The sequence below is a fragment of the Leguminivora glycinivorella genome, chromosome Z, assembly GCF_023078275.1.
Source record: "Leguminivora glycinivorella isolate SPB_JAAS2020 chromosome Z, LegGlyc_1.1, whole genome shotgun sequence".
In the NCBI taxonomy this organism is placed as follows: Eukaryota; Metazoa; Arthropoda; class Insecta; order Lepidoptera; family Tortricidae; genus Leguminivora; species Leguminivora glycinivorella.
In genome coordinates this window covers 25629589-25655403 of record NC_062998.1, presented here as the reverse complement: position 1 = coordinate 25655403, position 25815 = coordinate 25629589, and the positions used below count along the sequence as shown (strand labels likewise).

The following is a 25815-nucleotide window of genomic DNA, read 5'->3' as shown; positions in this document are numbered from 1 at the left end:
TAAGAACATTATCCCTGTGCAAGTCAAGAAAAGAAATACTCGTGTACCACTCAAAAACATCAAACGACCTCCACAGGTGGCGTGTGATATCACTGATGGTCCTGGTACATCAGGGATGCAGTCTCAACATCCAAAACCTCGAGCGGAGCCCGGGGATAGCTCCAGTCAGGATGGGTACAGCTCTAATGAGGACTAGCTCCTGGAGCATAATTAAGATTATAGATTTAGAATCAATAAGTTCTTTGTTAGAAATAAATCTAGACCAATACAGTAAGTTAAAACATATAATTGATAGTAATATAGACACTAGACGAGAACTAATGGGTTTAGAAGTACAGATAAATTCATTTACAGATTTGTCTAGAGACAGACTTTTACAGATTTTACCAACTGCAAGAACTAAAAGAGGTATTCTCAACCCATTAGGATCAATAGTTAAAGTAATAACAGGTAACTTAGATAATAATGATGCTATTAGATTCGATTCGGTAATAGAGAAGATGAAGCATAAGGAGATATCAGTAGAGAATAAGGTAACACTGTTGCAAAAGGCACTTGATAAGCTAACAAATGTTTCAAGCGACATAAATTTTAACGTTGAACATTTAGGTTATAAAACCAAACAACTAGAGAACATTCAAAAAGATGAAACCAAACTTTTTAGCATTGTTTCCATGATGAACAGCATGTATCAGATTCTAAATAACTTTCGCACGATTTACAACATTATACAAGAAATAGAAACAGCAATTGCATTCAGTAAATTATCAATTTTACATCAATCAATCATAAACTCAACCGAATTTGTTAAAGTACTTTCTGAGGTAGAGAAACACGCAACATTAATTTATCCTGTGTCAAAGGAAAATCTTATTAAAATAGAACGTAGTATAGACTTAAAATCTTTTATTAGTAATAACCGCTTAACTTTCATTTTAGATATCCCTATTGTAGAGAAAAGCACATATATTTACTATAAGATCATCCCTATCCCAATATTTAACCCCAAAACTGAAAAAACACTAACTATTATTCCTAAATATCCTTACCTCATGATGAATAGATTGAAATTCCGACCCGTAGCAAGACACTGCAACGAAATTGAAGAAGGAAAACACATCTGCACCGATGACGACATGGTACAGCATCCAGCAGCAACATGTATAGAACAAATAATGCTATTAAAAGACAACCTCTCCAAATGTAACCAGCAACCAGTCAAGACAGAAGATACAGTCATACAGAAGATTACATCAGATAATGATCTGAAGAAGAAGAAGCCAATGGGCTTCTTTACACCAGAAAAAGAACAGCAGTAACTGAAACCTGCGGAGACGAGATCTCCAAACACAACATGGAGGGAACCTACATTCTGACTCCAGCCAAATACTGCGAAACACAGATAGAAGATATAATCATAAAAGCAGTCAGCAACAGCTCAATAACCAGCTACAACTTACCCCCTATCGTATTACCTGAACTACAGCACGAGATCCAGAGGAGCGAGAACGAGGTAGATCTACGAGGCGTGGACTTCAGCGACGTGAAGGACATTCTCAACAGCGTAAAATACAATAGTGGAAGTGAAAACAGTGAAAGTTACATATTCATTAATAGAGTCAGTGTATGGACCGTAATTCTATATACCATTTTACTTGTTACAGCACTAATTTACATATTTCATAAATTCCGGTATATCTTTTCTAGACGAAATTCTCTGAAGCCGTCTTCGCCACCTTCAGATAATTTCTCTCTTAAGGAGGGAGGAGTTAAGGGTGCTGCAACCCTTGACAATACCTTCATCAGCTAAGTCTGATGACAATTCAGCAATTACTTATTGAGAACAAACGTCAATGCTGAATTGCAATATTTAATTATAAATAGCTGTTATTAATTAATTTTAAGTTAGAATAATCTTGATTGTAAGCTAGGCTGTTACTCTGTCGGTTTAAATAAATATATTTTTTTAGAAACAATCTCTGTCGTTATCTTAATTCGCGCGGCTCGGCCAGCAGCGGCGGCCGGCGCCGGCGCCACACGTACCGCGGGGGCGCACAGAGACTCACGGTGCCCAGTAACCCAGGGTTACTGATCCTACCGCGCAACAATTTGAATATGTAGCTAGCTAGAGCAAGCTCCCTCCTAACCTCCAACTTGTTGTAGCCTACCATTCCCAGTACAAATAAAGTTGGGTACATAAGGGGGTAGAACGGGTAAACACCATAACATTTCAGGTAAAGAATCTTCACAAACTTATTTTGTATGCGCTCTAACATAAATTTGTATTTGCATTCGTGCGGACTCCATATACTGGCATTCATCTCGAGGTGGCTTTTTACGAGAGCCTCGTATAGTGCACGTTATATACGCACTATATTCGTGAATCCCTGTGTCTGTCGCATGATGAATCCTAATTGTCTGTATGCCCTCTTACATATCGTAACAACGTGATCTCTGAAGTACAGGTCAGCAGTAAAGTAAACGTCCAGATCCCGTACCTCCGTAACGCGTTCCATCGGTATCCCCGCTATAGTGTATCGATGTTGTATTGGATTGTGAGACCGACTAAAAGACATGGAAGAACATTTAGCTACTCCATTGCACCACTTGATCGATATCATCCTGTAACAAGAGACAATCTGACTCATCCTTAACCTCGCGTATCAGTTTTAAATCATCAGCAAATAATAAGCATTCCGAGTGTTTTACTATATCCGGGAGGTCATTTATCATGAGTACAAAATTTAAAGGGCCTAAGTTGCTGCCTTGACTGACTCATGTAAAATATATTAATCGTTTATTGCCAGGTTCAGTGTATAAGAATCCTAATTTAATTAAAACTTTACGTAAGTTTTTGGCGGACAAGAAAGATATCAGGGTTCACAGGGTTTAGGTTAAAAACATTTATGGTGGGACGTGCCCTTAGCTAGTCGTGTAAAGTCGAATGTTGACCCATCGCTTGGTATTTTATTAGTTAAACTGTCTAAACACAACTAAATAAAATAATTTCATAGGTTTTAGGCAGTCAATTAAAAAAGTTTTCATTTTTTTAAAGGAAACGAAGGAAGAATTAAACAATAAGCCATCGGACACCGATCATGACGCATTGGAGGCAATGTTCACGTACATCGGTGAGATGGGGCGCTACCAGAAGTTCCTGTTCGTCGCCATGCTGCCGTTCGGGCTGTTCTTTGCTTACGTCTACTTCGTGCAGATGTTCGTGGCCGCCACTCCGCAGCGCTACTGGTGCTACGTGCCAGAGCTCGCGCACTTGGATTTAGACCTCAGGTACACTCTGATGGTGGTGACGGTGATTTCCACCAATTTACATACATGACTACAAGTTAATACTTAGTACAGATGTAGGTATGTACGAAAGCCAGACTTCGACAATGCTTCACGTAAAATGGCACACCTAGTTAAATTGTTTTTTGTCTTTAACGTTTTTGTTTGTTTGACGACCGTTCTGGCTCAGTCGGTAGTGACCCTGCCTGCTGAGCCGCGGTCCTGGGTTCGAATCCCGGTGAGGGCATTTATTTGTGTGATGAGCACAGATATTTGTTCCTGAGTTATGGATGTTTTCTATGTAGGTACAATAAGTATGTATTTATCTATTTAAGTATGTACATTGTCGCTTAGCACCCATAGTACTAAGCTTTGCTTAGTTTGGGGCTAAGTTGATCTAAGTGTGATCTGTGTAAGGTGTTTATTTATTATTATTTATTTAAACATTAATATTTCACGTGCATATTGTAGACGGAATCTTTCGGCACCTGGAGCCATTGATGGCGGGGATTGGGATCGATGTTCGACGTTTCAAACCAACTGGAGTTTGGTTCTGGAGAACATGGCACCACCCAGCAACGACACACCGATCGCACCGTGCCAGCATGGCTACGATTTCGAACTTACTGACATTCCGTATCACACAGTAGTAAGCGAGGTAAGTAAATAGGTCACTCTATAGTCTCGACATCCTTTTGACCGCCACTTAGATACTGCCAGTGAGTCGACGCTAGGTGTGATTGCATATGCATATATTCCTTACCCTGGTGTACAAAAGGTTAAACTTAGATAAAGTCAAATTATTCGGCAAAAAAAACTTACAAAAGTTTCAGAAGATAGTAAGTTGATTTTGAAGTGATCGACAGAATGGAATAATCCGAGAGACTTTAAAGTACATTAATGCTAGCAACTATTCACTTTCAGCGCGGTTGGGTGTGCGATAAATCAAGCTACGCTCCTACGGCACAGTCGATATTTTTTGCGGGATCTTTTGTGGGCGGGCTGCTGTTTGGGTGGTTAGCAGATCGATTTGGAAGAATACCCGCGTTAGTTGGCAAGTGTTTAAAAAATCAGGAAAACATTTAAAGAAACTTATGCATAACTTACCTACTAACACGAATATTTTTTTAGGTTCCAATATGATCGGGTTTGTAGGTGGAGTGGCAACTATATACACCACAGGGATAGTAGACTTCACCATAGCGAGATTTCTGGTCGGCATGGCATATGATAGTTGTTTTATGATGATATATATTTTAAGTAAGTAGTTATACATATAGAATCTGAATGAACACGCACAGCGGAGGAACATAATGTTGTTGTTATGAACAGTATGTAATGGTTTACGTCGCAGTTCTCGAATACATCGGCCCCCGGTACCGCACGCTGGCGGCGAACCTGTCGATCGCGCTGTTCTTCGGCACGGGCTGCCTGTCGCTGCCGTGGATAGCGCTGTGGCTGGCCGACTGGCGCGCGCTCTTGTGGATCACCTCCGGGCCCATGCTCATCGTGCTGGCTATTCCCTTCACGGTTCCAGAGAGTGTCCGGTATTTATCAAACATTGTGCATTTTTGTCTATTTGACGACTGCAGATTGCTAAAATTAATCATTACTTTTCTTTTAGATGGCTCGTATCTAGAGGTCGTACCAGTCGAGCGGTTCGAGTGTTCAAAACTTTTGAAAAAATTAACCGCGTCCAAATTCCACAAGAAGTGGTGGATGATTTTGTTGTAAGTGGAATCAAAAATGTTACTTAACTGTATATACTTGGATCTATCTTGATTACATATTATATCAGTTTTAATTAGGTACTCTAGGATATGTTGCCGTAATTATGATTAGCCGGATCTAGAGATGGGCCGAATATTCGGTAAATATTCGGTATTCGGCATATTCGGCAAGTTTTTCAATGTTCGTATTCGGCCGAATAATTCGGTTGCGTTGCCGAATATTTACCGAATAAACAAAGTAAATAACTAATGAGGATCTCACGTATTCCGTTGGATAATAAGCTCCTTTTTTAGTAGCTTTCTAAGGAACTATTCCCTATGCGTCAAAATGTAAATACAATTGTTTTGTAAAAATGATAAAAAACCGTAGTTTAAGAGTTGAGAAGAGTTCAGAGTTGTTTTAACTAACTTTTAGTTATCCACTAAATCATAATTCATAAGAACATAGTTGTAGTAACATATGTAACCATTATCTCAATCATTTAATAGTTTTAACTTAACATCCGCTTTAAAAATATGGCGTAACCGAATATTCGGCCGAATGTTCGGTTCGGTAAGAGCTGAACCGAATGTTCGGCCGAATATTCGTATTCGGCAAAGTCCATATTCGGCCCATCTCTAGCCGGATCATATGCATAGTTCCATTAGACTGAATTGACACTGCAAACTTAGTATATGCACTTAGTTTGACTAAATTAAAACTTTTTTACTGAGTAAGTACCTACCGAAAATAGTTAGGGCAACATATGCCATACCTGCACCCTTCCTTACCTGGATTTGATCTTAATCGAGGAACCAATATATGCGTTTTAGATAGCATCCCGTCAAAATGAAAATGAGAAGCATTCAGTGAGTGCCTTGTTTAGAAGCGCGCCGCTGCGGACGATGCTCGCGCACATGGTGGTGGTGTACATGTGCTGCGCGCTGGTGTTCGACGGGCTGGTGCGCCTCTCCGAGTCGCTGGGGCTAGACTTCTTCCTCACCTTCACGCTCGCCTCCGCCACCGAGATCCCCTCCGTCACCCTGTTGGCTCTTGTCATGGACAGGTAATCACGCCGCGCAGCGCCGCGCCGCACTATGCTACACATCATCTACATATTTTCAGGCTGTATTTGTCACCTGCAATCATTTATTTCTGTTTGATTTCGCGATTGGTCTCATAGTAAAATTCGCTCACTTGCTCAGTAAGTATGACCTATACCTAAGCCTATACTTAAATATTTAATTTACTATAGGTATAAACAGAAATAGAGACTTATTTGGAAATACTATTTTTCAGATGGGGTCGGCGAAATCTTACGGTGGTGCCCCTGGGATTATCTGGGTTATTGATAGGCATTGCCGCATTCTTACCTAAAGGTAATTTATATATTTTTGTATGTAAAATAATTTAAGGAGCGTAAGGCACTGGTCCCACCGCGAGCTAGCAAGCTATGAGCTATTGGCTATAAAAACGAACAAAAGATAAGCACTCCCGTTCGAATAAAAGAGACACGGCGATGTTTATAGTTACTCGCCCAGCGGTGAGCTATCAAAATCGCCGTGTCTCTTTTATTTGCACGGGAGTGATTATCTTTTGTTCGTTTTTATAGCCGATAGCTCATAGCTTACTAGCTCGCGGTGGGACCAGTGCCTTAGGATAACTTCGAGTCACAGAATTGCTCGGGTAATTTCGAAAGGGAACCTGGATATGATGGAAATAATGGTGGTTAACCGTAAAATGATCACTATCATCATACTGTCCCGGCCGATTAACACCAGCCGTGGCGCAGTCCTTGTGCATCCCAGGCCAATCTATTTTTGAATTTAGACCTTCATTGTATTCCTACATAATTTTTAAGAAAAAAAAACCGCCTTCCTTTGGGGTTCTGGTGATAAATACTTTCAAATGTTGGATTATGTTATCAATTCGTCTGTATATTTTTTAATGTTTGTTATTCGATATCTCCGTTATTTCTGAACCAATTTTGAAATCTGGATGATTCTGAAGTACTTACAGATGAGAATGATTATCAGAACGGAACTCTAACCAGGGGCGGCTCACTCTTCATCAGCAGTTTCACTGCACCAAATGTCACTGTTCTGGACGTAAGTGCATGCTGTTCTTATAAAAATACCAAAGCCACTATAAGTGTGCCGTTCAGATTTGAGGAGTTCCGTTCTGACCATCATCAGCAATTCCACTGCACCAAATATCACTGTTCTGGACGTAAGAGCATGCTGTTCTTATAAAAATACCAAAGTCACTATAAGTGTGCCGTTCAGATTTGAGGAGTTCCATTCTGACCATCATCAGGAGTTCCACTGCACCAAATGTCACTGTTCCGTACGTAAATGCATGCTGTTCCTTTAAAAACACAAAAATCACCATATGTGTGCCTTTCAGATTTGAGGAGTTCCCTCGATTTCTCCAGGATCCCATCATCAGAACTGGGTTCTGAGAAAAATGGGACCAATCTGTATATATATACATTCAATCAAAAAAAAAATTTCAAAATCGGTCTAGTAACGACGGAGATATCGAGGAACAAACATTAAAAAAAAATAAAAAATAAATAAAAAAAAAACATACAGACGACTTGATAACCCCTTCCTTTGAGATTTGGAAGGCGGTTAAAAAGTTCAAACCTAATGTGCTCGTAGTAGTAGGCCAGCTGGCGTAGCCGAATGGCAATCGTCGACGCCAGACGCCGACAGAAATACAGTCTGGCTCTGTGGCGCCAATACGCAGGGCGATAGAGATACGAAACAGATATTATCGTGAGCGTTTGTGCATTTGGCTAGGTACGCAGAGTCTCGAGGATAAGTGTTGCGTATGGTTGTTGTAGGAGTCCCGCAGACGACGGCGGCGGTGATGGCGCGGTTCTTCATCAACATGTCGTACACGGCGGCCATCCAGTGGGCCACGGAGCTGCTGCCCACGGGCGTGCGCGCCTCCGGCTCCTCGCTGGTGCACGTCAGCGGCTACATAGCCACCGTCCTGTCGCCGTTCATCGTCTACTCGGTAAACTATACAACTCACATTCTCTACCATCTTCCTAATTATTTTTTGAGATTTTTAATTTAATTTGGAACTTTTTAATGTAATCTGGTGCTTGCAAATCCAAGAAAGTTACAGAGGGGAACTTAACTACGCTACTTGCTAGAGCGAATCCTTTATAATATACCTATGGTACATTGGAGTACGCTATTTACAAGTATGAGATGTTTCTTAGTGCACAGCTGATTGACAATGATTAGTCAATCTATTGTGGTTGTCATAACTGGCATTAAATAGATACTCTAAATCAGTGGTGGGCAAAGTACGACCCGCGCGCGACAGGCGCTCTGCCGCCGCGCCGGTCCGCCGAAATACATAGTAAGTAGGTACTTACTGTGCATATCTCGAGACTTAACAAACGGTATAAATTAACAAGAGGTCAATCGTCCACGATTTGAGAAAAATTCAAATCTCCTTTTAATGGCAAGATATTGTCTATTGGTAAAATTTTCGGAATTTCATGGCTGTTTCACAGTACACGATATGCTGCGGTGCGTGACCAATTGCCCTTTTGTCGACGCAGCCAGTAGGTACCTAATCAAGTAGTTCTATAGCCACTAACTCACTCGTAGCTATTGCTCAGCGGACGAGCCAAGCATAGTACGTTGGCCCCTTTTCCTAGTGCCTGTACTGCATGTTCTTTTCTTTACCTATAAGCATGATGTATATGCAGGAACGTTATTGGAGCTCGCTGCCACTGGTGGTGATGAGCGTGCTGGCCGTGCTGGCCATGGGCTGCGGGCTGATGTTGCCCGAGACCATGGGCCGCCCCATGCCCCAGTCCATCGCCGACGGCGAAGCGCTCGTTAGGAACTACACGCTGTGTGGGTAAGTCATATATGTACATAGTGCCCAGTCACATATCGCTCTAACCAACCTTATTTTCGTGTCTTCGAGATCATCGAACTTTTCTGTCTTCTTTTAAGGTGTTGGTTTGTAAAGATTTAAATGGCATGCGTTATGCTATTTTAGAATTATTTTTGAGATTATTCGTCACTCTATTGTCCATACATTTTTTATTCGTATAGCCTTCATTCAATGCTTGACTTGTAGAATTTAAATAAAGCCGTCCCCCGAAACTGCGTCATGTAATAGGTATACCTACTCGCATAGCTGGGCACCGTTAATCAAATAGTTAACTTCGATAATCGTTAATCCGTTACTTAAAAAGTTAACTTCGTTAATCGTTAAAGCGATACATTTCGGTAGATTTAACGGAAGTTAAAGTTAATCGATAATCCGTTAACACGTCATAAAAATAGGACTCCACTATAGGTATTATGTATTTCTATTTACTAAGTATCCACCAAAAACCATTAAAACCTGTGACGCCAATCGGTAAAAAACCGAAATGTAATAATTTCGGTCTCTTCGGGTGTGTACCGCCGTTGGTTGGCTAAATCCAAGGTTTTACTTCGGATTGGTAATTATTGGGTCAAATGGGTCATTCATGCGGTCGCAATCGTGGTGCGTCGGTTCTTCAGATTGAGATTTGAGATGACAACTCGATGCTGTGGGCCACGATAACTTGGTAGAGTAATCTAAGGCCCGCGCCGGACTCTAACTCGTCGATGCGTCGGTTGCGCGATATGTCTGTCATGCCTGATGATTGCACTCTATTCCCAGGTTAGTGATCGATCTAGCACGCCTAATAAGATTTAGAAGATCTCGAATAAGTGATCCAAAGTCGCCAATTGGTCTTTAGACTGTTTATAACCGACGGATCTGCTTTTACCGATAAAACCTAGGTTTTGCCGTACTACGGGCTTTTACAGTAGCAGTAAGAACGTGGTTTTCGCGGCGCAGCGACCCGCTTGGGGTGCTCGATTAACGATTAACGGACTCTATGAAATTTAACGGAAGTTAACGAGTCCGTTAACATTTTTTAAAGTTAACTTAAAAGTTAATCCGTTAATCGAAATGTTAACTTCGTTAATTAACGATTAACGGATTAACGAGTTAATGCCCAGCTATGCCTACTCGTATCTACTTATCCGATGCTAATGCTTACATAATCGCCATACATGCTGTGACTGGAGCAAAATCACATTATTAATATTGAATTAGATACTAATTGCAATATCTAAAATTTAATACCTACAGGGAGTACCCATTACTTACCTACATATTTAGCCTACCTACCTATTTAGCTTACCTACGTATTTAGGGCATTCCGATTTTAAAGCATGAAGTGACAGAAATTTTGTAGGTGTTGTGGGTGAAGTATAGGTAGGTACTTATCTAAAATGCTTAAAGAATAAACTTAATTCGGTAGAATACCAAATTTACAATAAGAAATTAAATGCACAAATCCGGTTTAGTATATCGAAATCCTAAGCGAAGTGAAGTTCGTTAACCTGTATTGCCGCTGTCGGTATGGAGAATACAAATCACTGCGCAATGGTGAACGCGAAGGTATAATACTCTTACTCGGCGCAAATCAAACAAAAAATACTCCGTGCCTACATCTACAGTACCTACCTATTTGTTTAGGCAGTTAACTATATAATTGGGGTTTTCACAGACACAAAGGAATGAAAGAAATAAGATTGCACAATTCAATTTAAAGTTGCGTATCGTTCAAGCTAACAGGTCATCGAAATTATTCTTGTAGGTATATTTGTATAAGGGTATTTTATTTCAGCATATATACTTAGTTGTGGGATAAGGTGGCAAATACTTAGACAACATACTGGGAGTGCCCCTAAAATATATTTTTTTGCACCCTGTATGTTTTACAAAATCTGTAAACGCCAATCTTCATTAATTTAAACACGAGGGCAGATGCTGTAGCCGAATGGCATTTCTGCGACGCGAAACGAAAACGAAACGCCGCGAAAGGTATTTAATCTGGCTCTGTCGCGCCAATACGGATACGGAAGAGCGATAGAGATGGATATCTACGAGCGTTTCGTTTCGTAAGCCATATTTAAATAACTCGGATATGTTAAAAATGGCTGCTCGACAAGAACTTATGTTTGCATGCTTGCTATTCGATACCGTCCAAACTAAACAGCCCTCGTATCTCTTTAAAAAACTTGTATGGCACTCTAATACCAACCATCAACCTCGATCGTCAAGAGCGGCCGTACTACGGGTACCCAGACACAGTTCTGCTGCTTTTAGGAGGAGTTTTCGGTACCGTGCAAGTAAATGCTGGAACAATATTCCTCCACCCATTCGTCGTTTAAGAACCAAACTAAATTTCAAGCATAAGTATCGATTACACCTTTTAAAGGAGCAAAAAGAAAAAGGCTGAAACTCCTCTTTCTTTTTAAATGTATATATATATATATATATATATATATATATATATATATATATATATATCTTCGTTTTGGTTGCATTGCGTACTTCTGCCACTATGTTTTTAAAATACAGATAACACTATTGAAAAATGTATATATTTGCTGCGACTGTCATACAGATACATACACATAGAGACTTGCTCACACTAACACAACATGTACACAGACACTTACATGAACGTACTTATAATAAAGCGTTGCACAAACTTTTATAAAAGGTTCTGGCAGAATATCAGCGATATGGCTTGCCGCATCATCATGCTGAGCCAGCGCCAATTCTCTGCCACGACACATGGTCGTATCATTATTAGTTTAGATTTTTTAGAATAGATTGTTTTTTCTTAATTTTAAGTTGCATGTACTTAATTGTTTTGTAATTTAAACCATGTATGTTGTGGAAATGAATAAAGTTTTTATCTATCTATCTATCTATCTAAGCGTTTGTGCCATTCGGCTACGTACCCTGGTCTTCTAACTCCGTTGTCGCGTTGCAGCAGGGAATCAGTTAGCAGCCCTCACTGGCCCGTTATTAGAATACCCTATATTGCGTTGGAAATGATATGCATTTCCATGCATTTTATTTTCTCAATATTTTAAGTTTGTACCGATTGAATATATTTAGTTTAATCCAGCACATTTTGCGGAACATGTATCAACTATAAACTAGGCGGTGCATTCAACTTTAATAAAACCAGGCTAATACAAGTAGCTAGGTAGGTAGGTATCCAAGGCGAAAAGATGGAGATTCGCGGTACCTATTCATCATCCTCCTTGCGCTATCCCGGAATTTGCCACGGCTCATGGGAGCCTGGAGTCCGCTTTGACAACTAATCCCAAGATTTGGCGTAGGCACTAGTTTACGAAAGCGGCATCTGACCTTCCAACCCGAAGGGTAACTAGGCCTTATTGGAATTAGTCCGGTTTCCGGTCCGGTAAATATATCTAATCCCATCAAAAACAAAACTTGTAAAAACACCAAGTCTTCGCAACTTAGTTCTTCTGGCGTAAAAAGAGTTGAGATCCCTGTAATACCAAGTCGGTTAATTTATTCAGTCCCTACTTAAAGGACCTTCTGCCACAAGTTATTACGTAGTTTACCTATAGCTAACCTAATAACATATTACTCATAGCTATCATATCAATATGAAAAATATTTCATGTTTTAAAGAAAATGGACTGACTTGGCAATCGCATGAAACAATTTTGTCATCGTTGTAAGTAATATGATAACTTGTGAGATAGGTACATTGTATACTCATGCGATTGCCAAGTCAGTCCATTTTCTTTAAAACATGAAATATTTTTCATATTGATATGATAGCTATGAGTAATATGTTATTAGGTTAGCTATAGGTAAACTACGTAATAACTTGTGGCAGAAGGTCCTTTAAGTAGGGACTGAATAAATTAACCGACTTGGTATTACAGGGATCTCAACTCTTTTTACGCCAGAAGAACTAAGTTGCGAAGACTTGGTGTTTTTACAAGTTTTGTTTTTGATGGGATCTCATTTCTTTTTGTAGACTCTCTGTAGATAGTTCAACTTTTTTCCTTATTTTCTATTTATAAGCATAATATACATTGTACATTTGAACCTCCTCATACACGCCCTAATAGAGGTATATGGCTCTGGGGCTGATAGGGGATATCGTGTTCATGTACCTACGACATAACAGAGTCAGAAACCCGACTTTAAATAAGAACGTGAGCGTAGCAAACGCGAAATTTTGACTAAGTACGAGTATGTAAGTAAAAAATGCATTCTGTTCACCATTTGCACTTATTTCTTTATGTCCAACAAATAAAAGACATTTGGCGGAACCAGTGAACGCGAGCGAAGCGAGCGCGAATTTTTTTCCTATTATTGACTCAATTTATCAAGACTCAACCCGCTAGTGGAGAGGAAGGGGGAGATTATATAAAAGCCCTTGTCTTTAATAGGCCAAATATACTGATAGGTCCAGTAACTCTGTCGGCATGCCCATTTCCGTGTTTTTTTCAGTAGGTCCCTTCGGTTCCCTAGTGTGCTCATCATCACGCTTACGCTCCTTTGACTCTCTGAGACGTTTTGCGCCTTTGGCGGTTTTAGCTTTATGGAGAACTCCACTTCGGACTGTATTTTAACTATTTGGATTACGACGTAACTTTGTAATTACGTAACGTTATTTGATGTAAGGCAACACCACATAATTGATACAATTTTAATAGAATACGTATTGTCTTTCAAAGGTTTGTCAATGACTAAAATCCTCCTTTCATGGCACCTTAGCAGCAGCAAGCGCCTTATGAATGTTGTACACTGCGAGACTGCGACATTTTGTTACATCGTTCCACAACCACTTCAATATCTGAATTAATTCCTGACACCTCTCGCTATTTTGGAATATGTGCGCGCCCACGCAATCTAAGTAATACTTTTTATTTGTTTTTTTAACCGCCTTCCAAATCTCAAGGGAAGGGGTTCTCAATTCGTCTGTTTTTTTTTTTAATGTTTGTTCCTCGATATCTCCGTCGTTACTGGACCGATTTTGAATTTTTTTTTTATTGAATGTATATGCATACAGATTGGTCCCATTTTTCTCAGAACCCAGTTCTGATGATGGGATCCTGGAGAAATCGAGGGAACTCCTCAAATCTGAAAGGCATACATATGGTGATTTTTGTGTTTTTAAAGGAACAGCATGCATTTACGTACGGAACAGTGACATTTGGTGCAGTGGAACTCCTGATGATGGTCAGAATGGAACTCCTCAAATCTGAACGGCACACTTATAGTGACTTTGGTATTTTTATAAGAACTGCATGCACTTACGTCCAGAACAGTGACATTTGCTGCAGTGGAACTGCTGATGATGGTCAGAACGGAACTCCTCAAATCTGAACGGCACACTTATAGTGACTTTGGTATTTTTATAAGAACAGCATGCTCTTACGTCTAGAACAGTGACATTTGGTGCAGTGGAACTGCTGATGAAGAGTGAGCCGCCCCTGGTTAGAGTTCCGTTCTGATAATCATTCTCATCTGTAAGTACTTCAGAGTCATCCAAATTTCAAAATTGGTTCAGAAATGACGGAGATATCGAATAACAAACATTAAAAAATATACAGACGAATTGATAACATAATCCAACATTTGAAAGTATTTATCACCAGGACCCCAAAGTAAGGCGGTTTTTTTTTTCTTAAAAATTATTTTTTTACATGTAGCTGTACGATTTTGGCGGCCCCCTTACCATTTGGCGCCCAGAGCGGTCGCTCTACTTGCTCTACGCTTAATCAGCTACACATTCTTTCACCTTAACCCATTGCAAATTAGTTGAAAAAATGTAGGTACACATATTTATGATCTCGACTGTACCTACTATTAACGACTTAACGAAACATACAAGTTTTTTCACATTTGAACATAATATTTAGGTACGTATTATTTAATTGTACCTCTATTTTACAACACACTGATATATTCACTGTAATTACTGCACATGTAACCTTGCAATCCTATATATTGATATGGGATTACAAAGTTAGTTATGCGGTTGGTGATATAGGAAAACTGATTGTTTGAAAATTTCGTTTACACAGATATGTATTCCCAAACAGGGTAGGCAGAGCACACGAAACTACACTTTTCAGTGCCACCATTGGCAAATTATTAAAGGGTTGTCAGCCTATTCGCACACACCACAATGGAATCCATATCCCATAGTTGACTTCTACGACTTCCATGTGAGGAAATGGGGTTGTGAGATTTTGAACCCATCACCACATAGGGCACCTGTATAAACTTATTATTTTACATAGACAGGTACACTGATTTAGGTATTCACTGCAAATCAACTGCAAATATAACTTGGTAATCCCATATATTGATATGAGATTACAAAGTTATTTATGCAGTTGATGTATCTAAAAACCTGGAATGAAATTGCAACATTTCTTAATTTTTATGTGATCTATACACTAAACACTTATTGTATTCTAAATTTGAAGCTTCTAAGTGTACTAGAAGTGTCTTATTATCATTGATGATCGTGTGTCATTCAGTCAGTGAGTGACAAAACTAAGAAACTTTGACTAGTAATTATTCCTAAACTATTGGTTTAAATTTAATAAAATTTGGAATATACCGTGTTTATACAATGACTACTTGGGTGCTGAAAATTGAGGCTTCTAGTTTTATCCAGAACGGAGTAACAGGGGGTTGAAAATGGTCTGAAATGCTTCGAGAAAAGGATGGTACGGCCGTGCCTCCTTTTGCTCGACTTGGCGGGGGCACTGCCGTGCCCCCAGATATTTTAACTTATGTATAATCGTAATGACTCATTTTCGATAACTTATTTTTCAGATATCTAATTTAGTACCTATTAATACAACAATAACACTAATGAAATAATCGAAATTAAATTACTTGTTCACAGAAATGTAGAAGAAATCGAAGAAGACGAATTAAAGGAGATAAACAAAACGAAGGAGCCCATTATGTAGCGATGTTGTAATACATAGATATATATCTATCAAATAAGTAAAAAAAATAGTACAGATATACACTAGATAGATATGTACCTATCTTAGTAAAACATTAAAATGGTTATGGTAAGCTTTCCTCAAAAGATAGATGAAAGATATGTTACCGCGAAATTTATTGGTACTTATACCAATGAATCAAAGAGATAATTTGACCTTGCGTTGTTGTTGCTATATCTCAAAAGGCGCGGGCAACACGTTATCGATCAAATTCTCAGCCAGCGTATTTCGTCACATAACTAATTACGTAATTACCTAAACCTTCCTCAGGAATCACTCTAATCATAAGTAAAATCAGCATTAAAACACATTCAGTCCTGTTTGAGTTTATCGCGAACATACAAACAAACAGACAGGAGAATGATGAGGAGGGGGACTTTGTTTCATACTGTGTAGTGATACGGATGACAGTGACTCCAAAAATTTAACCACTTAAGTACCTAAGTATGATCAGTTTAGGATAGGTGCCTAGGCACCTTCCTTATTGGCTTGACAGATTTTATACTTAATTTTAAACATTATTTCGCGCAAGTTTTACCGGCCTTGCATTGTATCGCTGTTATGGTATGATTATGATTATGACACTTTTGTCATAGTCTGCCTTATTACTTAGTTATACAAATTCTCGCCATTAGGCATTACGTTACTTATTCACTTATTATTTGTGATTTATTAATTAAGTAGTTTACTTACGTAAATATTATGTAAACAACAATGGGTAATATTTCACTAAATAATTATTTGTCTCGATAAGTACCTTTTGCTAACTGGTGAGACAATAAAATGCACTTTAATTATTTTCAATTTGTAACGCCTTGCTCAAATGTGGAACACCTTGCACAATGCCTACTTACATTGAAATTAGATGAGTAGGTTCATTTATTCATAGATAGATAATTCATCATTTCAAATGTACGTAGGTACGCATACGTAATTATGTGCAATTACAGTGTTACAGTTTTTTATGTAGGTATTTAAGTACTAAATATGTTAGAATTAAGTTGGTAACTATTTAACTTACATAATTAAAACTCAAGGACTGTAAAAAGAATGCATTATAAGATGCTGCACAACGTTAAACTGTTCCTAATTTGCTACAAATGCCGATAATTAATTTTAAGAGTTTTACATTGTCTTAGGCATAATGATGTTTTAGGTATGCCGATTTAAAGTAGAACATCGTTAGTAACATACGGTGACACTTGAATGAGGTTGTGATATGTATTTCTTATATGTGAAAAACAATATTTAACCTGTGTCTTACCCTAGTACTTATTGTTAGCTGACATTCCGAACCGGCCGTTGGGGCCTCCTGGGCTTGTTAGAGTTGACAATGTGATTATGACAGTAGCATAATGCTGCTCACTAACTCACGAACAGACGAGAATAGAACTCTCTTTAGGCTGTGAGCGTCAGGACCCCTGGACCACTACAGATATTTGATGTTTAGTACATACAAAAATTTAGTACCTATTTGATACTATTTGGTACCTGAGTACATATATTTGGTACCTCCAATGATATCGAAAAATCGAGCGAATAAAGTGGCCAGACATTCTGACGTCAGGATGTGTGGACCATTTTTGGTTTACATAGTTCTAGACAACACACTACACTAGAAAAAAGTTATGATGGAATTTAAAGTTGTGAGCCCAGCCGTGGCGTTGAAGTATGTAGCGCCTGTCAAAAGAATAGAGGCAAATCCGCCTGCCCTCCTGCGCGTCAACTTAAATAGGAATTTATTTTTAGGCACTCGCACATCATCTCTACTGACTAGTGGCATTAATATAGTCGAAATATAAAAGTAATTAGTGTAATTACACTAGTTTTCCATTTTCCTCCTGAGAGAACCTCCTACAGTCTCAATAACATCTAATCTCATGTCATGTCCCTGAGAGACATCTCCTGGCGGAGAAATTTGTAAATCAGTTTACCCCTGACAGCCGGTCATTTTTGCGACTGTTCAGCAGCTGTAGAGCTGTATGGCAGATTTGGCGGCATTGTGGTTGTAGGTACTGATAGTAGATGATTGATTTGATGTTTGTATTTATTCTTAATTCATAATTGACACTAATCGATGCAAAAAACAAATGTTACCGAAAGCAGTAGTTTATTTATATGATAAACTCCTATAACGGAGCTCGTGGACCATAGACTGGTCCACATCATCAAAATACATCCTATATACCAATATTACCAATGACGCTGTTAATTATAACAGTTTATGCTATTTCCCCCCTAGAATTTGCCCAACTGTTGCCACGTGTTTAGGTCTCTCAGGAGGAAAATGGAAAACTAGTGTAATTACACTAATTACTTTTATATTTCGACTATATTAATGCCACTAGTCAGTAGTAGAGATGATGTGCGAGTGCCTAAAACTAAATTCCTATTTAAGTTGACGCGCGCAGGAGGGCAGGCGGATTTGCCTCTATACTTTTGACAGGCGCTACATACTTCAACGGTACGGCCGGGCTCACAACTTTAAATTCCGTCATAACTTTTTTCTGGTACGCCAAAAAAATTTGAAAAAAATATATTGACAGGTACAAAATAGGTAGTAAATATTGACTAAGATATCAATTAGTAGTGTTGTCTAGAACTATGTAAACCAAAAATGGTCCAGACATCCTGACGTCAGAATGTCTGGCCACTTTATTCGCTCGATTTTTCGATATCAGTGGAGGTACCAAATAGTATCAAATAGGTACTAAATTTTAGTATGTACTAAACATCAAATATCTGTAGTGGTCCAGGGGTCCTGACGCTCACTTTAGGCTTTATCGGTATCATCCCTGTTGTCGATGAAAATAATTGTCCGTAAAAAGCGTTTCGGTTCATGTGTCGATTAGTGGGGATATTCATATTAATATTTGTTTCACATGTAAAAAATTCGAATATACTTTTTCAAGCACCGTTTTAAAATGTTAAAGTAAATCCTAAGTAAAAATTGCTTTCAGTCCTTTGAGACAGTTTTGTCACTACATTTCGAAATGTATATTAATTTTATTGTCAAGAAGCTTTCGCCATTATGATTCCGTTTTCGGACTTATTGGACACGGTGCAGGTTGTCATTTTGGGCTATCGCTACGCGATCTACTTAATAAGTCTCAGTGCCTTAATAAGTAGATCAATTTCAAATATAAGGGTTCCTAGTTGACTACGGAACCCTAAAAACGTAGATACCTAGTCAAATTAGTAAGGTATGAGAAAAGTATTCTGACCAGTTGTTTTATAGTACGAAAGTTACAAGATCTAGACTTATTTTACAGAGGCCAATGCAAAATAAGTATAATGCCCATAGTAAAAGTGCCTTGTTGAAGAACGGCTAGAGGTAGGTACTAGGTACCCAATACATCTGGTACATTTGACGCCGCCGGTGCAGGTGCTGGCCTGCGAATTATGTAAAGCAATTCACTATGTCACAAAAGAGGTGACGTGTTCGAGTTAAAATCATGAGGCGAGTGCCTAAATGAATAAAAACTGTGCCTGGCAGACCATGACTTTGTTCTGTCGACGACGGTTATAATACGACACCGCTCATGTTTATTGCCGACTACACATTTATTTCTAAGAAGGTAATGTAAGTGTAATCTGAGGTTTATTTTTATTTTGCTTACATATTTTTAGATAGGTAGGTTTATAAAAAAATTAAATAGTTCTTCCATTTATTTAATTAAAATGTACTTCGTGCAAATCCAATCGACGTGTTAAAATGTTAAGTCTGATTGTAACTATATTTTTATCAAAGGAAATTATATTATTATTTACAAAAATAAACGGCACGAAAACAGAATGACATCTTTCATTTTATACCATTAAAAATATCCCTTTCTCTCTCTATATACCTTAACTCCATAACAGTACGTTACGCTACAAAAGTGGGAAAAATTATAGAGAATTCCCTCGAAGTGTTCCGTAATTTTTTGAACCCTCACAACTTGTATCTGACGTAGGTATACCATGATCATCATATTTTAGGGTACTACGTAGAAAGCTGAAAATTGCTACGTAGCAACTTTTAGTAGGTATTCAAAAAACAAAAAAAAAAGTGTTACCATACCCTAATGGACTAAGAGCCCAGAGCCGCCAGACCTTCCTCATTTTCTGAAGGATAAAACTTTGGGACAATGTAGATTCGAGTTCGTATCGACGTTTAATGTCTGCATATTACCTAGTTCGGCCCGTCGGCCATTTTTTGCTATAAGGTATTTTTTTAAAGACTAACTTTCCTTAAATTTCAAGGCTGATTTTTATATTCTTCCTTTAATCACGAAATTTTGCATTAGGCTTCATGTACACCTTATTTATTTGTGTGTGTGTGGATTGAGTGAGCACCTTCCGAAAATAAAAAAAAATATGCTGATCATTTAGTAAAAGTTCTAAAACAATTGTAAAACGAATCTCTGAATTTGTCATCATCAATCATGTGCTCACTCAGTTCTCACAAACTACCAACGAAAACAGTGAATATATTCATTTAACATATAATATTAATATACTAACATTTAGTAAAAAATAGGCCAACCTACCTCTATAAATATTAGATCACCTAGTGACGTATTTAATTTTTTACAAATAGTTTCTTATGCTCACTCAATCCTCACACTTTTGTAAAGCCGAATTTTGATGAAAAACATAAGATTTAGACCGCTATTATATGTGTATAGTTTAGTAAAAGTGAAATGGGAATTTGTAAAATACAAAACGAACCACTAACGTGTCAGGTTTTTTATAATAAATTTTTGTAAGTGCTCACTCAGTCCACACGTTTTGAGAAAGTTAAAAATGTAAATATCTTACGATTTGTAGCACCTAAGACACTCAAAAGTACTTCAACATTTAGTAAACATTTTTACTAAATATCCACCATCTAATATTTTATATTCGTTGTCTGGTTTTAAAGATATTCAGACATAACTTTTCTCATACAAATGTATCAAGTAGGGTGACCACACTATGTCGGCTCCTGATTTTCCCCACCTTCCCATTGTCATATTGAGATTGGGGAGTTTCGTTCAATTTTGATAATAGTTTATATTAAACTAATACCATATTAATTCTCCATCTGCAAACTGTTTTTAGGTTATGTTCTTGGTCTAGTGATGATGTGTATTGTGTAATTTTTGTCGACGTCAGGATAATAACCATATCGACATTCATGCATTAAAAAGGACATGAATGATAATTGGTAAGAATCAAAGAATATAATACTTCACTAGTAAGAAACCAGAACCTGGTAATCTAATCGTGCTAACAGATGAGCATACCGGATTTGTAAGTGGGAGCGAGAAAATGCTGCTCACTCAATCCACACACACACTATTTATTTCTATCTTTCAATACAACCACAGGTCACGCTTTTTCATAAAATTTATTTATTTCCATTAAATCGAACTCACATACCCTTTTTAACCGTCGCCTCATATCTCTCAAGAAGGACGGTTATCAAGTCGTCTGTATGTTTTTTTTTTGTTTTTTTTAATGTTTGTTCCTCGATATCTCCGTCGTTACTGGACCGATGTTGAAAATTTTTTTTTTATTGAATGCATACAGATTGGTCCCATTTTTCTCAGAACCCAGTTCTGATGATGGGATCCTGGAGAAATCGAGGGAACTCCTCGAATCTGAAAGGCATACATATGGTGATTTTTGTGTTTTTAAAGGAACAGCATGCATTTAGGTACGGAACAGTGACATTTGGTGCAGTGGAACTGCTGATGATGGCCAGAACGGAACTCTTCAAATCTGAACGGCACGCTTATAGTGACTTTGGTATTTTTATAAGAACAGCATGCACTTTCGTTTAGAACAGTGACATTTGGTGCAGTGGAACTGCTGATGATGGCCAGAACCAAACTCCTCAAATCTGAACGGCACGCTTATAGTGACTTTGCCATTTTTATAAGAACAGCATGCGCTTACGTCTAGAACAGTGACATTTGGTACAGTGGAACTGCTGATGATGGTCAGAACCGAACTCCTCAAATCTGAACGGCACGCTTATAGTGACTTTGGTATTTTTATAAGAACAGCATGCACTTACGTCCAGAACAGTGACATTTGGTGCAGTGGAACTGCTGATGATAGTCAGAACCGTACTCCTCAAATCTGAACGGCACACTCATAAGTGACTTTGGTATTTTTGTAAGAAAAGCATGCATTTAAGTTCAGAACAGTGACATTTATTTAGTTATGTTTGTTAAGCATATTGAGTTTTCAAGTCAAAGTTTGTCAAGCTTCGATTTCTTATAATATAATCGGATTCATGAGGAATTGAGGAAACTCCTCAAACCTTAGCATTATACGTAAATTCATTTGTGTTGCCATCTAATAATTAAAGCATTAAAAGCAGTTTTAAAAAATACCTACACATTTCTACATAATCCAACATTCGCAAGTAACTTTCACCAGAACCCGAAAGGCGACGGTTTTTTTTTCTTAAAAATTATTTATGACTTTATTTATTTAATTCCTTCAACCTCTGGGCTCGAGTTTATAATATTAATAATTGTACTTCTCGGCAGAAACTATTGATTAACCGGCTCCACACAGAACAAGGCAGTTCGCGAGGCAATGTGTTCGCGCGGCAACAAACCAATCAATGTAGAATGTAGAGGTGCCTCGTCTACATAGCACGTTTTTTACCGCGCGAGGAAATTGCCTCGTGACGTGCATCAGTCTGTGTGACTATTAACTAAGTACTATTTGTGAGTAGCATAACTTCAAATAACAGTTTCCGAGAGAACTACTTACAGTAGTTTCGATATAAAACCAGCTAAGTGAGAGTTAAACGCACATCCTAATGGTTACATACCCACTCATTATCATCACAATGTTTATAATGTTAACTCTCTCTCGCTTGGTTTAGTTTCAGTTATACTAGTTATAGAATACTTTTTTGTCACGTTGCACGATTGGGGTTATACAATTATCCTCCATCCGTACTATCATCCATACCCTTGCCATCAGATACATTACTTGTTAAGCGTTGGCACTTCACTACCAATATGTACCTGACGCGCTCGAGCAACTCCGAGTGGTGTTTATTTTAGTTATATGTATTAAGGTGTAGAAGCTTTGTGATTAAAAAAAACTATATTCACTACACCAAGTGGTAAAGATAAATTTTGCTATTCGAAAACGGATAGCAAAATTGCATTTTATCCACAAGAGTACAAAGTAATTTCATACAAATTTTAACTTGATGCCTTGAGCTGACTGGTAGAATTTACCTACAAATAATGATTTTGAATCATAAATATTGAATAGATTGCTCGATTTGATTTAGTTTGATGTTTTATAGTCAATATTTTTTTCGTGTTGGTGTGGTGAAAATTTTTGTGTTTCACTCGGTGGCAAAGTTTGTTAAACCTACGTGCCTTGAAACCCTCGCAACGCTCAAGATTCCACTTATTGACCACTCGCTACGCTCGCGGTTCAATATTGGAATATTTCGCTTGCTCGGGTATCAATATTGGCACGTGTGGTTAAACAGCAACTTTGCTCCCTTGTAAAACAAATAAGCAAAATGCAAGCTGAAAATCATCTTCGTACCTTAATTTGGTTCAGTGCCAGCGATTTTGGCGAGCGTCAAGGGAGTGACAGATCAGCTCTCAACAACACCAAACAACTAGGTACTCTGTAAAAGCTTCCTTCACCCCGCAGGAGGAGAATCGCAAAGTTCAGGCTCTGGAAAAACCTAGTGTGTATAAAGTCACTATTGTTCATGTAAGTACCTACATGGTTTTCTGATAAATATATCATGAAAGTCATTATAAGTTTGAGGAGTTCCGATCTGATCATCATCAGCAGTTCCACTGCACCAAATGCCACTGTTCTGAACGTAAATGCATGTTGTTCTTATAAAAACCCAAAAATCATATGTATTTGAGGCCTTTAGGATTTGAGGAGTTCCCTCGATTTCTCCAGGATCCCATCATCAGAACTGGGTTCTGATAAAAATGGGTAAGTATACATTCAATCATTTTTCATAATCTGTCCAGTAACGACGGAAATATCGAATACCAAACATAGAAAAAAACAGACGAATTGAGAACCTCTTCCTTGAGATTTGGGCGGCAGTTAAAAAATAGCGACATTCGCAAGTCTGCTATTGCCAAGCTATTGCTTTATAGCAAACGAAAAATTAATCATGGTAATCCGAGTTTGCTAATTACGAGCCGAAAAATAACCATAAATTACAATGGCACTATTAGTAGATAAGATTTGTCATATGTTGGCATGGAGCAAACTTGGATTACACTTATTCAGAATCATAATCATTACATAAGCAAGAACGATTTAATACTGGACTGACAAACCCCATACAAAAAAGCGTACCCCTGAAATGTATGGGCCTTTTATGCTTAAAACTAGATGGCGCTGTTCGGAGCCTGGAATAGGTGGTCAAAATCATATTTTCCCCAAATATTTTTGCGTGTTTTTATTTTTGATAAGAACAAATTACATATTTATCACATATATATGTGTCGCTTAACATCAAACTTGGGTAAATCCATTCTGCTTTAAGGTTGAATATATAAAAAATATAATATGATCTGAAAGATAATCAACCTTATAGCAGAATGGATTTACCCAGTTTTGAAGTTAAGCTACACATATCACGTCAATACACATTTTGAAAAATAAATAAATTTGTAGTTATAGTATTTAATGGTGGCGCTAAAAAATCCAAGTACGATTCTTAGTATGAAGTATGTAAACCTATGTAAATAATCCTTGACTTGACATAAGGTATTAAGATGATTGTAGGTTGATGGGAATGAATGCCATGATAAAATCTAGTTTGGTCTAGTATGCTAAAAAAATAAAACATTGTAACTACTATAACAATCATTTTTTCTTACTATCAACAAATCATTCGAATCCAATGGGTTCTCTACGGCGGTCGGTCGAGTAACTAAACAATTAGCACCGCCAGACGCCTCACAAACTATTAAAACTACGTTAAAATGAACCGTATATACATTACGATTGTAAAACCAGCTTCTAATTCAATTATACATACAATAATACATCTTCGACATGCTGCGACCTGCTTGCTAAAATTACAAAGCCTAATCGTCCGTGATTGTTATGTGAGTATAGGGCTGCCATCCGTCCAGGTTTCCCCGGATTTGTCCTAGTTTGGAGGCCGTCCGGGGCCCGTCCGGGCGGGGAGTCAAGAAGTGTCCGGGGAAAACACGGACACTTTTCACGTACTTATCAGCGAACACTTATCAGCGAATTTAAGTTGACTGATTAACTAATATCTGTTTACATAATGAAAAACCTGCCAAGTGCGACTCGGACTCGCCCACCGAGGGTTCCGTATTCGTACAAACTTTCAATGGTTAAAAAAAACTCAGTTCATATATGTAACTCTAATGACTTTGCTAGAAGTATAGGTACTAATGACCATTATTGTGTATAGTATAGTGCCATCTCTCGGTGAATTCTCTAACTAATTTGCGCGACCTGTATTATATGATGGTTTTTCAGGGATAATTATTTATAATGATAACCGATTTCGACAGTTTTTACTTTATTTGAAAGATAATGTTTTAGGTAAAATCTCGTATAATTTTGAAATATGATTTGAAATATAATATGTATATGCAAGGGTGGTAAAATTAAAAGTTAAAATTGAAAATTTTTTTGTCGATCAAAAATACAGTTTCCAAGATACACACTCGATTTAATTTTTCCTGTAATAGTTAGCATAAAGCCAATGTTTCGTAGAATTTTCACAATTTTTCGTTAGTAAACTTCGGAGATAAGGGGGGCGGGGGAAGAACGGTATTTTTTTAACATTTTCCTTCAAAATTATTTCTTTTTTCTTCAACAAAAAAATTATAAGAAATAGTTATGATAATTATGTGCAATTTGAGGTCTTTCTAACGATACCCCATTTGACCTAGTAACT

General features: G+C 37.9%; 1 protein-coding gene across 2 annotated transcripts in view; it reads left to right on the top strand.

Annotated features, from left to right (window-relative positions):
- LOC125241385 (beta-alanine transporter-like) overlaps window positions 1–17410 on the top strand; it is a 32588-nt gene extending 15178 nt beyond the window's left edge. The window contains exons 1-12 of one of the 2 annotated variants that reach the window (XM_048149849.1): window positions 2011–2234; window positions 3056–3288; window positions 3757–3943; window positions 4210–4339; window positions 4417–4545; window positions 4640–4832; window positions 4910–5015; window positions 5829–6061; window positions 6295–6374; window positions 7844–8019; window positions 8729–8883; window positions 15782–17410. In XM_048149849.1, coding sequence (XP_048005806.1) covers window positions 3116–3288; window positions 3757–3943; window positions 4210–4339; window positions 4417–4545; window positions 4640–4832; window positions 4910–5015; window positions 5829–6061; window positions 6295–6374; window positions 7844–8019; window positions 8729–8883; window positions 15782–15848 — 1629 coding nt within the window. In that variant the 5' untranslated portion in view covers window positions 2011–2234; window positions 3056–3115 and the 3' untranslated portion in view covers window positions 15849–17410. Of the gene's footprint in view, window positions 1–2010; window positions 2235–3055; window positions 3289–3756; window positions 3944–4209; window positions 4340–4416; window positions 4546–4639; window positions 4833–4909; window positions 5016–5828; window positions 6062–6294; window positions 6375–7843; window positions 8020–8728; window positions 8884–15781 lie in introns of those variants that run through there. The other variant, XM_048149848.1, reaches the window with a different exon arrangement.
- The last annotated feature ends 8405 nt before the right edge of the window (window positions 17411–25815 follow it).